Source organism: Asterias rubens, chromosome 5 (genome assembly GCF_902459465.1).
Source record: "Asterias rubens chromosome 5, eAstRub1.3, whole genome shotgun sequence".
In the NCBI taxonomy this organism is placed as follows: Eukaryota; Metazoa; Echinodermata; class Asteroidea; order Forcipulatida; family Asteriidae; genus Asterias; species Asterias rubens.
The window spans coordinates 18,940,835-18,955,320 of NC_047066.1; the positions used below are offsets into that span (position 1 = coordinate 18,940,835).

The 14,486-nt window shown below is 37.8% G+C and overlaps 1 protein-coding gene across 1 annotated transcript in view; it reads left to right on the top strand.

Annotated features, from left to right (window-relative positions):
• LOC117290474 (E3 ubiquitin-protein ligase ZNRF3-like) overlaps positions 1 to 7,327 on the top strand; it is an 80,758-nt gene extending 73,431 nt beyond the window's left edge. Inside the window, exons 7-9 of the mRNA XM_033771889.1 lie at positions 3,122 to 3,224; positions 4,062 to 5,567; positions 7,055 to 7,327. Of these exons, the coding sequence (XP_033627780.1) occupies positions 3,122 to 3,224; positions 4,062 to 5,567; positions 7,055 to 7,116 (1,671 nt within the window). The 3' untranslated portion in view covers positions 7,117 to 7,327. The remainder of the gene's footprint in view (positions 1 to 3,121; positions 3,225 to 4,061; positions 5,568 to 7,054) is intronic.
• Positions 7,328 to 14,486: the final 7,159 nt, after the last annotated feature.

The following is a 14,486-nucleotide window of genomic DNA, read 5'->3' on the forward strand; positions in this document are numbered from 1 at the left end:
ATCCGAGACAACGTGTCCCTATAAGATTTTCCAATGGAAGTGCCCTTCGCAAAATGAAAATGGCCTTGCCCCCTAAAAGATGGAATTCCAGGCCTGTGATTGTACTTTCAAATTATTTATTTATTTATTTATTAGGGGTTTCGGCCTTTGTTTTCGTCCAGATTTTTAGTTTATTTTTCATTATTATTGTTATACTTCCAACCGAACGAGTCTCTATGCTATGAATTTTGTAATGTTCGATCTCAGAATTGCTACATTGGCAAAAAAGACCAGAATCAGAACAAGAAAAAATCTATGTGAATTTTAATTTTCATTTGTTTTTGGGTAAACACTATTACACTTCGGTATGCCTACGCAATACAAATGAACAATATTTTACCCAACTTGAAGTCAACATTTCAACATAATTTGTTTTTTTCTCAAGATAATATTACACACAGTGAGGATTTATTATTCAATTGAAAAATGCAAGACCTCCGGACTTGTCCAGTCATGAGTTTACTGGCCTGACACTAATGCTACTGGCCCTCGGGCCCGTAGTCCAGTTTAAAATTCAAGTTCTGGGCCCAATTTCATAGAGCTGCTAGGCACAAACATTTGCTTAGCATGAAATTTCTTCATTGATAAAAACAGGATTACCAACCAAATTTCCACTTGATTTCCAGGATATAAGCAAACAACAGCTGAATACCAGTAACAAGCAGTATACAATAAATGGAAATTCGGTTGGTAATCCTGTTTTCATCAAGGAAGAAATTTCATGCCAAGCAAATTTGTGTGCTTAGCAGCTCTATGAAATTGGGCTCTGATATTTTCAGAGTCATTACCTATGTTTGACCTTATAACTCTAAGAAAGTGGAATTCATGAGAGTTTTGTGTAAGTAGGTGTATGAAGCCAAAGAAAAGGGGATTGTGTAAGGAGTCCAGATTGTTTTAGACCAGTCGTAAATCTCCAACACTCAACATGTGTATGGCTGCTTCCTATGATGAATTTTGTCATTTCAATGTCAAACCAAACATTAAAAAAAATCTGAAATTGCCTGAGGAGCAAAGGAATATCGTTCTGTTTTCAGATAAATAAAACGTGAAATACAAGTACTTGTCTTGAAAAATATGTTCAGAAAGAAAAGACTTGACAGTAGTGGTAATTTTTGTTAATAGTTTTCTCAGGTTTTTGTGCATACTGTTGAGCAGACTTATGTTCATTGCACAGGTCAGCTTTGGTAGCCAATTTATTTAATATTGAAAGAGTTGCCCCAAGCTATGTTTAGTTTGAGTCCGGACGGCTGAAGTTTGGTTCAACATGAAATATAATCATCATGATATATAATCATAATTTTCCCCCAAAATCATCTTTCGTCTACAAATAAGGCTTTTTATTCCTTATTTGATTTTTATCTGTGTGATTTTCTTGCTTCTTGTTTCGCTTCTTTCTTTCCTGGGGTTGTGTGAGACAGAGATGGTTAAATGAGATAGTGGCATATGCTGACCAATGGCCAGTAGCTATGATCAGCAGTGCGGACAGCCTTATCTGTTTTAGGGGACAAGACTATAATTTGGTTTGGATGCCTCGCGGCCTCATATCTTTCACCGGTGAACCGCTGTCCATCCGTATTTTTTTACCACAGGGTATCAGGCATAATTTTGCAAAGTTTTTTTTTAGTAAAAAAATATCAAGTAATGAACCACAAGGGAAACTGACTTGGTAGCATACATGTAGCTAAGCTGGATAGCTCAGTTGGCACTGGTACGCGAGAGGAAGTCGAGGTTATTATAAAGAACCAGGCCTCGGCGGGTTTAAACCACTAGTTGAAAACCGATTCAACACACTTTGATTCCCATTCATAAATACCTTTTCGGTCAAAAACATCATCACTTTTTGGTCAAAAGGTAAAATAAATGCAAAAATTATAATTATAAAATAATTTCTTTCAACACAACACCCCTCCAGCTATGAAATGGTAAAGCCCTCCGCCGCCCTCGGGTAAACAACTCCTTATACATGTAAGGGAATGCTGTGCGCGTCGCGCGTATCGCATAATGTGGCACAACTGTTTCAGCCATTGCTCTCGACCAACAGGAATGAAGAAACTGTCTTATAAGAACAGGTGCAAGGTCGCGTCTCACGTCCATGAATTAACACTTTTTACCGGTCATAAACAAAGGTTTATACACACCCACGTGACGCGCTCTCCACCAATAGGAATAGCGAAGTCTATGGTATTTATGAATGTTTATTAATCAGTTTGCTCGGATCAAGGCCTTTGTTTATGGATTCTACATCTAACCATTCCTTTATTTGAACGGGGTCACAGGCCTTTTACTTTCACATGGAGATTTCCTCCTAGCATGGTCCTTGTATTGGTAGCCCCTAGGAATTTTCCACTCAGACATGCCCTTAAACAAGGTAAAACTACTTTGCCCTAGAACTAAAAAATGAAGTACAGTTCCCGAGACCTTGGGTTTTAGCCTGAAATGATGAGTTAGTTACTGAACGTACTTGAGAGACAGATCCAGTGTTACCTGAAGTACTTGCAATGCACCAGGCCTTAAATTTTTTTTTTTTTTTTTTGGGGGGGGGGGAAACACTGGCCTTCGGCCTGCGGTCCAGTGTAAAATTTAAGCCTGTTAAGCAAAACTCTCTGCTGTAATGTTGTGCATGTAAGTTATACTTAAAAGTAAAGTATGCCTTTGGTTTTTTGAACCGTTTGATTGTTTTAATCCCATATTAATATGGATACATGTATATACTTTAAAACTAACTCATGAAAATTTCCACTCAAAAGGTTGTTGCCTTTTTGAGGGATCGCCGAAAACCTGGAGCAGAAAAATTATCTGAAGTTGGAATACACAGTCTGAGAAATGATTCTGACAGAAAGGTTTCTCAAATACAAATTTCAGGGATATCCTCTTCTATAACCACATTAATTACTTCTAACTAAGTAAAATGATTCTCAAAGTGCTTTATACTATCGAAAGCTACTGTACCTTCAACCAAATTTGTTGTTGCCATTAACTTTAGGAGTGTATTACCAAGCCATGAAAAAGGCAACAAAAATTGCCATGATGAACTTGGATCCTGCATTCCTTTCAAGTTGTTTCAAATGTTTGATATTTCCAGGAAGTGAGAGTGGTACCCTGTTCACATGAGTTCCATCGCCATTGTGTGGACCCATGGCTCCTGTCTAATAGAACCTGCCCGTTGTGCATGTATAATATTATTGGTAAGTACCCTGTTAAACTTGGTTGATTGTGATCAATGTGTTTTAAGATATCTGTGTCTCTTTTAGGCAGAGACTCTTCTTAGATTTAGGCTTATCAAAAGTGAATTAAGCAAATTTTTAGTACAAGTTAACATGCTCAAAATGTATAATAAGCGAGTACCAAAGTGTAACTGTATTTTTAGTGATTCTTATAATTTGTTTTTTTTTACCCATACATGTACACCAATGTGTACCGATGTGTATTTTAGGTATTGTATACTTTACTGAGTTGTGTAAAAAAAATCCACAGGCAAATCACTCGGGTGGCCTTTTGCCTGTGGATTTGTTTCACAGAAGTCTGGAAAGTACTGAGTATACAGTGCTATACACATCAGTGTAGGGCTAAAAACCAAATTGTACTCTTCAACTCTGATGCAACAATCTATTGATGATTCTTCTAGAGCAAAACAATAGGAATTGGATTTTGTAGAACATTAAATGAACATGTTGCCTTGGAACGTTCGAGTTGGTCTTTGAAAAGCGTTTGAAACCATTTGTTATAAAATGTATATGGTTAGACCGAAGAAACACGGTCGGCCGTTTTATGGAGTCAAAATTTTTACTTCTTAAAATGGCTGACCGTGTTAGTGCATGATGTAAAAAGAAAACTGTGCAATTTCGAGTGATACTTGTGTGGATCATTATATTCTACTTATATTCTACTTTTAATGATGCATTTCATAACAAACGGTTTCAAACGCTTTTCAACAACTCGTCCGATCCAAGGTAACATGTTCCTTTAATTTGAGAATGATATTGAATTGCTTAAAACCAAATTTGGACTGTTACCTCCCTTAGGTATCGGACCTGAACCTACACCACGCCCATCTCAGCCTCGGACATCGTTAACAGTGCCCCCAACCAATCCCCCAGCCCAGCCATTAAGAGTCAGCCTTCCAGGGTCACCCGCATCGCCGGAATTCCTCCCAGAAAGTTGGTCGTTCCCGCCAACAACTTACAGTATTCCCTACACGGGGATGAGAACGCATTCTTTTGGAATACAAGGCTGCCGAAGGGGACACCACTGTAAACGACATTCAAATCATTATCATCGAAACTCGGTGGACCATCCTCGGGTTGGTACTTTACATCTAGAATGTCCGGAGCCACGAGAGACGAGACATGCGACTTGTAACTCAAGAAAAGAAGCCAGTGGACATAGTGTTATTATGATTCAGCAAGGATGTGAAAAATGTAGGAATATTTGTTCGCACTGTCAGCGACAGATGACTGGGAATACATCTCGGTCGCGTAGCCGGAGGGAAGAAAGCAGGCACCTAGGTCTGACGTCCTTTGAGAATCATTATATTGTGAACTTATCACCAGTCCAAAGCAGGGAGGCTGGGGACTATCATGACCTCTGCAACATGAGATACCCAGGGAAAATACTCGCACATGACCCAAGACATTACTGTGGCCAGATCGTGCCTGTCCGCGTGCATGTAGAGAATTTGCCGCCACTTTCATCACCGACTTGCAATTCAAAAGAACTCAGGGAGAATTCATCGGGGAGCAGTTTGAGCCTTTCTGCTTTCCACGCTGACTGTGAATGCAGCGATAGCACGGTGAGCAGCCATGGTAACTTTGACAGCAATCAGAGTGTCTACGGTAGTTCCTCTACTTTCCGCAGCGATCCAAGCACATCTGACCCGAGCGCTTATGCAAAACCCGGCCACGTTGAGCAGTGTTTTGATTTGCCAGAAGCAACCCAGCTCACGCCGACCTGTGTCCACCGTATGAAACAAGAAATCGGGCCTGTGAGCACGTCAGACAATGACGAGGCAAAAAACAGCAGTGACACCACCACCAGCACAGCAAGTAACTTCTCTATGCAGGTTAACGTCAGCCAGAAATCTACTTTACCTCCAAATACTAGTGCAACCAGACAATCAAGTACTCGCCAGCATTCAAAGTCTTCAAATAGAACTTCCAACACTGCCAAATGTTCGCATCCACATCCCCATCAAAAGGTGCACCAACCAAATAGAACTAAAGAATCCAAGAAAGCTATTGCCACCAAGACCAAGCCAACATGGCCGCCTTCACAGCCCGCTAAAAAGAAATCACCATGTCCATGTTGCTCAGGGAAAATCGTATGGGAGAGTTGTGTCCCAGAAAACCATCAGAAGAAATCAGAAAGGTCATCAAGGTCACCGGAGAGGTCAAGATCACCAGAAAGGTCACGGTCACCAGAGAGGGGTTCAAGACATAGTAGGAAACAGGGTCGAGGGTCATTACGAGAGATGTACAGAGGTCATTTAAGGTTACCACTTCAATCACTTGCAGCTCTCAAGAATGGACAAGGTACGTTATGTGATTCGGTATAATTATAAAAACACATACCCAGCCCCTCAAACTGTTCTTTCTGATCTGCAAGCAGGGTTTTTAAAAAATAAATAAAATGAAGTATCCGCTGTTGATCCATCTTCAAAATTGTTTACAAAATCTAAGTATGTACACGTAGCACCCAAGTAGATCCTTGTGATTATGTTTGAGGGTTTTAGGTCATGTGGTATTCATTAATCAAACCACTATAAGGCCTACATCCCAAGAAATTTAAATTTAATAATAATATCGAAGTCTTATATAGCGCACGTATCTACCAAACAAGGTACTCGAGGCGCTGAGTATATACATACTTTCAGAAAGATAGGTCATTGCAGTGATGAATTCTAAGACCAAATTATTTAGCACCTTCTAAGTGTTTACAAGGTGCTAGGGTGCATACAGCAGCCACAGCCAAGAACACCGGGGCGAACCCCTTCTCTTTTCGACAAATGCACTGGGTTCTTTTACATGCGTTACACAACACATGGGACCAACGGCTTTACGTCCCATCCGAAGGACGAAGCAAAGGTTAGGTGTCTTGCTTTAGGACCGTGTGTCATGGCTGGCGATTCGAACCCACACTCTGCTGATCAGAAACACCAGAGTTTGAATTCGGTGCTCTTAACCACTCGGCCACGACACTTCCACATTTGAGAAGCATACTGACTCTCAGATTGTGTATTCCTCTGTAGATTATTCTTCCCACATAGATATAACCAGATTTTGGGCAATACCTCAAACGTGCTACCACTTAGTGTTATTGTAAATGTGTAGGATTGAAACGAGAGGATTCCAATTTCCAAACGTACATGTATACAATCTTTAATGGCAGTGGACACTATTGGTAATTACTCAAAATATTTATTAGCATAAAACCTTATTTGGTAACGAGTAATGGGGAGAGGTTGATAGTATAAAACATTGTGAGAAACAGCTCCCTCTGAAGTGGAGTAGTTTTCGAGGAAGATGTAATTTTCCACGAGTTTGATTTCGAGACCTCAGATTTATAATTTGAGGTCTCGAAATCAAGCATCTGAACGCACACAACTTTATGTGACAAGGGTGTTTTTTCTTTCAATAAGTATCTCGCAACTTCGACGACCAATTCAGTTCAAATTTTCACAGGTGTGTTATTTTATGCATATATGTTGAGATACACCAAGTGAGAAGACTGGTCTTTGACAATTACCAATAGTGTCTAGGGGTGGATTTCACAAAGGTAGTCCTAACTTAGGACTAGTCCTAGGCAATGCTAAGAGATAGGACCAGTCCTAAGTTAGGATGAGTTACTGGTCCTAACTTAGGACCAGTCCTATCTCTTAGCATTGCTTAGGACTAGTCCTAAGTTAGGACTACCTTTGTGAAATCGACCCCAGAGTCTTTAATTGAATTTTTTTTCACACTTACTTATGAATGTACTTTGTATAATTTTTTTGTGGGTTTCTTTCTTGTTTTACTTCCAGGAGCAGTTGTGACAATCCCAGTTCATCACGGCAACCAGCAAGTCCTTGAAGAAATTGTATAGCACAAGTACCGAATATATTTAAAAGTGACTGACCATCATTGTTTTGTGAAAGAGTAAATTAATTCCTCACCTGTACTGTACACTGAACTCACACCACACACAAAACCAGGGGAAATGTTGATAAATTTGTTTGTCACATTTTTAATGCACTGGACACTATTGCTCAAAATAATTGTTAGCATAGAAACTTACTTGGTAAAGAAAAAATGGAGAGCTGGTACCCATTTACCCCTGGGTGGAGAGAAGCAATTATAGTAAAGTGTCTTGCTCAGGGACACAAGTGTCACGACCGGGATTCAAACCCACACTCTGCTGAACAGAAACACCAGAGCTTGAGTTCTGCTAGGCCACGACACCCACTAAATGAGATAAATGAGAACCGAGATTCGGGACTTCAGAAAGTACACTTTATTAGCAGCAGAACCTCTTTATAACGAGGGTTGACTGTACACATTTATCAATCCTATCTTTATAGTTCAAAGCATTATTGTTCAACTTTGTAGCTTTGTTAAAGTCTTCATTTCACCTGGTGTGCCATGAAGCAAATTGGAACCAAGAAGAGAAAACTTGATGTGGAGTTTACTTCTGGTAACAACTAACAACATTATTCTGCAGTTTTTGTAAAAAAAATTACACACAAATTTCTGTTGTCTTCCAGACATTGACAAATCTGATGCAAAACAAACCGTGCTTTTCATCAACAAGAAGTGATATTTTTGGGAATTTGTGTTTTACTACTTTTTTTTATAAAAGTAACTTCAACTTGAGGTATGCATTTGTTGTCGTTTTAAAAAGTCCTTCTCATTTGAATAACGTTGTGGTACGAAACATCCTTAGAAATTGTTTCATTCAACAAAACATCAGAAGACACACAGACACCCCTATGAACAACAGTATTCTTTTTTATTTTAAACATTCAAGTGTTCCAGAAGCTTTAAAGGCACATGACACTATTAGTAATTACTCAAAACAATTGTTAGCATAAAAACTTACTTGGTAGCAAGCATTGGAGAGCTGGTGATAGTATAAAACATCTGATTAACGTAGTTTTTTAGAAAGAGGTAATTTCTCACACAAATTATTATGCATCTAAAAGCAAACCATTTTGTGCAGCAAGGGTGTTTTTCTTTCATTATTCTTTTGCAACTTCGATAACCAATCGAGCCAAAATCTTCACAGGTTTGTATTCTATGCATATGTTGAGATACACCAAGAGAGAATACTGGTATTTGACAATTACCAATAGTGTCCAGTGTCTTTAAAGGGTTGTCTAAGTGGCTATACATTCTACTTCTCATTCTTCCCAGGTCAAAATTCCAGTTGAACCTAGTTAAACTGGGTTTAACTGGAACTAGTTGAAAACCAGTTGATAAACTAGTTAAACACAGTTAATACCAGTTGGTTTAATATGGAAAATGGACAGAAACCTACTGGTCTATAATTTCAACCTAATTGAACTCAGTTAAACCTAGTCCAAACCAGTTGGTTAATATGGAAAATGGACGAGTTTGGTCACTATCCAGTTGAACCAGTTGACACCAGTTAACTAGGTTCAAGTGGAATTTTGACCTGGGTTATTAAGTGACTCTTGTGAATAAAGTACACGATGTTGGCTCGAACACATTTCACACTTTTTTTCCTAATCGAGAATGTTACTAAAAAGTGTGAGAAAACATATATTGTGGAATTGAACCCAACAGATTTAAAGACAGTGGACACTATTGGTTATTGTCAAAGACCAATCTTCTCACTTGGTGTATCTCAACATATGCACAAAATAACAAACCTGTGAAAACTTTTACTCAATTGGTTGTGGAAGTTACCAGATAATAATGAAAGAAAAACACCCTTGTCATATGAAGTTGTTTTCATATGCTTTATTTCGAGACCTCAAAATCTAATTCTGAGGTCTCAAATTTAATTTTTGGGGAATTACTCCTTTCTCGAAAACTATGTTACTTTAGAGGGAGCCGTTTGTCACAATGTTTTATACTATCAACAGCTCCCCATTACTCGTTACCAAGTAAGCTTTTATGCTAATAATTATTTTGAGTATTACCAATAGTGTCCAGTGCCTTTAATCGCAGGTTCGTTCTGAGTAAGGACCCGTAAACCTGACAAGTGTGTTTCATACTTTGACATTAAAAGCCAAACTTGTTTGCCGTGACAAAAATATACAACCACAAGTTTCTACTATTTTTCTCTTCCCTGAAATCATGCACTGTAAAAGTCTAATTATTAAAGTGCATTTTTTTTATTGTTTTTTTACACAATCATGTGAAGAAGTAATAATTTATTACTATGTAATAATTATTCATACAACTGAAGTATTTAGTCATTTATTTGATTTAATTGTATTCTCTCAAATATATAAATATATATATTGCATTTATTTTTATGCATATTTTATATATTATTATATTATTTAAACGTTGCTGAAAAACTGTGATAAGTACCTGCACTTGTAGTATGTTATTATGAGATATCCCGATATTACACATTGTTGGGAAGGGTCTCAAGTTTCCAATAGACCCTATTCACAATGCGTAGCGCACATACACGCACGTCTCCTGTCCGCCATTTTGTGTGTCAAAGCGTGCACAAAAGGGATGGACTTCCCCAAAAAGGCAGAAACTGGTAGATTGTTTGGAGGTGCGTAAACACATGTACCATCCTTTTGTGCACGTTTTGACACACAAATTGGCGGACAAGAGACACGCGTGTATGTGTGCTGTGCGTTGTGAATAGGGTCTATACATGTAGTTATGTTGTAATATATAGCGTATATATTCTAGTATTTTTTATAGTACCTATAATGGTTCCCATACCACGTTTCATTATTCATACATTGGTTGAAACAGCATTAGTATTGTAAAGAAATAATTACTTAGGACCTTGGGTGGATTTCACAAAGAGTTAAGACTAGTCTTATCTCGAGTTAGGATGAGTTACTCTTCCTAACTTAGGACTGTACATACGTTTTTAATATCTGCTAGGACTAGTCCTAAGTTAGGACTAGTCCTAACTCTTTGTGAAACCAACCCCTGGACTTTGTTGTTGGCCACGAAGGTCATGATCTCTCACTTAGCCTTGGGTCTTTAAAATAATGTTCTCATGGACACACCAAGGTTTCTTCCCTGTTTTCCACCTCTGTGGACCCAGGTTCGAATCCCACCTGGAGCCCTGCATTTGGAATGGGTGTTCAGTCCCTACCTGGTTGCATGGGTTCCCCCAATGGGTTTTCCTTCTACATCCAAATCTCATAGTTACTTCAGGCCTACATTTACAGGGGTGGATTTAACAAAGAGTTAGGACTAGTCTTATCTCGAGTTAGGACCAGTTACTTTTCATAACCTAGGACTATCCATGCAATTTGTATATCTCCTAGGACTAGTCCTAACTCTTTGTGAAATCGACCCCAGGCTACATTGAATGGCACTTATTTCATTACGAGAAAGAAAAACAGTGAAAAGTAATCCCTGTCCATTAAAGACAGAAATCTCATACCTAAAAACCCTAACTGGGAAAGGGTCAACACAATGCATGGACATGTCTCTTAAGAAATCCATCAAGACTGGTTTGCAAGGTGTTATGGTTCAGATTTAGGATTCTCCTAATATGGTTGGTCACACCATATTTTATTTTTAATGGCATAAGTCCTGAAGGACCTTATGCATTGACGTCATCCAGCCGCCATCTTAGAGGTAAAACGGTGACGATACAATCGAAACACACAGATTTGTACGCGCGCACACAGGATTGGCCAATGAACAACCTCCTTTTGAACTCTAGGGGTGGGCGCCTTACTAAAATGACGTCATGTGCATAAGGTCTGTACAAAAGTACATTTTTATAACAATAGTAGATGCACATATCACATATCTCAAAATGAATTTCTCCAAATAAAAATAATGTGTAAACTGTATGTAAAAAAAGTGTACATTTTGGGAACGTTCCAAATGCATGTAATTTGATACCTGACCAGGTGAACAATTTGTATGAATTTTTCCGATTAGAAAATGAAATCAAGGAGGAATCAAAGATTGCTGACCTGGTGTTAATTTGCATATTCGCGAAAAATGTTAAAACATGAAAAACCTGGCCACATTGAGATGTGAGCAAATGTTGTTAACTTTCAAGCACATGAATGTTAAATGAAACAACCGTTTGAGGAAATTGTCCCTCAAAAGTAGGTGTCGATCAGCTTCCTTTAAAAGAACATAGTTTAAACATTGATAAAAAAAAAACACAGTTAAAGTGGCAGGAGTGGGAATTGGATCATTCTAAACAGGGTATTTATGCAACTTTTGTATTATTTAAGCCACAGGGTTAAGGTTATTATTGCTTGTGAAAGTTTATTACACACATGTAGGTGCTGCACTTTATAGTTTATAGTTTCCCAGTACAATATTCTTCATCCATGAGCCTTTGATCAACATCAAACATTCATCTTCAACTTTCCAATGGTCCACGCATGAATACCCGCTGTGGTCATAGAGCATTCTCAGTAGCTGCACCAATTTGCTGGAACAAGCTCCCTCTTCACATCCGTGACTCATCCTCAATCAGCTCATTCAAGTTTTAGTTAAAAACACATCTTTTCAGACAATGCTAAAGCGCTTTGAAACGCCTGAGGGAGCGCTATACAAATGTTATTTATTATTGTATTATCATTATTATGTACCGGTACATTGTTTCATGCATTTTGAGACAACTTGACCTCAGCTCTCGCTTTTATTTTTTTGAGAAATTTATTCAAAACATTAATAAATCCTTTAAAAAAATATAGGAGCATTTTCCCTGGGGAAGTTTAAAGTTATAGAATAGTATTGAGAAATCTGCATTCTTCTCTAATAGAAATATTTTCAGCTACATCCATTTTTATAAATTTTGGTGTTGTGTTTGGGTTTTGGGTATTTTCAGTTTATCTTCCTTCATTAAGCATTATTTTTCAGTGAAAATATTTTAATATAAGTACACTTGTATTTTTTGCATTTCTGCGACAAAAAACTTTGTAAATTATGTATTCTGATGCCATCTAGTCACTACAAACACAGCATTTATACACATCATTGTTTTCTCTCTCTCTGTTTGTGGTTTATCTGTTTATATTATTTAAGTTATTTTCCCTCTGTTACCTTATTTTCATCATCATTTAAAACATTTTTTTTTTAAGCTTTCCAATATTGCATGTCAAAGTATTATAATTGAGAATCAAATCAGAACCAAATTTAATAAGACAGGAGGTATTTTACTCTTTTGGATTTTAGGAATATCTCAACGCCCTGGTTTTGTTTAAAATGTACTACCAACACACTTTCAGGTATTCCTTTAGTCTAGTAGAAGTGTCATTTACTAAGGAAAGGATGTTTGCTCTTAAAATTAGCCATACAGCTTTTCAGTTCACCAGCCGATTTTCTCATCGGCTTTTCAGCTGTGACATTGAATAATGAATAATTTAAAAACATAGTACAAGTCTTGCTGTGACTTGCACTTTCCTGTTTTTGATTCCTCTCTTGTTTTTCTTCTGACAAACTGCAGTTACATGAGTAGGATTTGAAACTTGGCATGTGGAAATACGATAAAGTAGGCCCAAGGTTTGCGGTAACACCATGTAATGATAATCTCTAAATGAGTTACATACTTGAATAATGGAATCTCAAGGTCGGTGGTTGATTAGATGTACACAAATTGAAGTAACTATGGTAACATGCACACAGATTGAGTCCCTAATGGTGAAATTTGTGAGTTTTTGTACAAGTTGACCACTGTCTAGGAGGTTTGTGTGGTAGCACAACGGCTCAAAAGTGGGTATAATTCTCAACATTTTCAGTCAGTTTAAAGATCAGGTGAGCTGTGCTGTAGCACCATGTGTCAAGTCGCTTTTGAGTAGTGCTGGTTCTGAAAAGAGCACCAACACTACTCAAAAGAGATTTACTCATGGTGCTACAGCAAACCTAACCATAAAGCCCGGTTCATACTTCCTGTTAATGCGAATGTGAAGCGAATTTGACGTGAATTTGACGTCACAACCCTCCTTTCGCAGCGTTATATTGGCAAGTGAGTTGAGCCGAGTTGAACTGCTGCGAATTTTTCGTTGCGAATTTGTGACGTCACCATTTGTATCGCATTCGCAGGAAGTATGAACCGGGCTTTATACTCCCACCATACAAAGTTTCAAATCTGACAGTTTAAAGATGTTTGTCTCTGTGCCGAAAATGTTGCTGTATGTGCAGACTAATATGCTGGACTGAGGGAGGAAATTTTGTTTTAAGTAATACTCAAATACAGAGGTTTTGTACTAAATAGATAAATTTAAAACCTTGAAATTTGGAAACTCCATTAAATTTTATGTGCAAATCAATGTCAACTATATGATTCATTTAAACCCAGGTCAAAATTCCAGTTGAACCTAGTTAACTGGGGTCAACTGGTTCAACTGGATAGTGATCAAACTCGTCCATTTTCCATATTAACCAACTGGTTTGGACTAGGTTTAACTGTGTTCAACTAGGTTGAAATTATAAACCAGTTGGTTTCTGTCCATTTTCCATATTAAACCAACTGGTTTTAACTGTGTTTAACTAGTTTATCAACTGGTTTCAACTAGTTCCAGTTAAACCCAGTTTAACTAGGTTCAACTGGAATTTTGACCTGGGAAGTGATGACGGAGGAGGTCCAAGTTTATAGAAATTTGTAAAGCTAATTGTTTCTCATTTTTAAAATGCTGAACACGAGTCAAAATTTTAAATGTACTGTCATGTGCCCTTTTTTCAGGTGTCGTGTTTATTCTCTGAAAATACACAACTTTATTATGGATATTTAAATATCATTAAACATTTGTATTTCAACAGTTATTGTACAATATGGGTGCTGTATTTATGTATTGTCGATTGATGTACCATAAAAGAAATTTAATTGTAGTGAATTTATACGTTAAAACGTGATTTAAATAAATTGAAATATCATGGAAAAGAACCTATGTTTTTAGTGAGGTTAGATTTTGCATTGTATTGTATTTCTATACCGCATGCATGTTCTACATGGTTTTTTCAGCTTAAAGTCTTACGTTTTGGGTTGTATGTACATTTCTGTATGTTTTTTGTTTGTATAGCGCCATGAGCACTTTGTTGGATTTGTGTGCTTTATAAGTTTCGATCATTCCCATTGTAGCGACTCAGCATGCTGTTCCCAGACAAACGGTTGGGTCATACTTCGCTCGTCCCCAGCGCCTTGCTTTAACCAAAGGCGCTGGGATTGGCAAACGTATTATGCACTGTCATTGGTTTGATAATGCGCAGTCCCATCATGCATCACACTCACACTGCACCATATTTCTCTATGCACTGCATACTTGACGTACTTCCTGA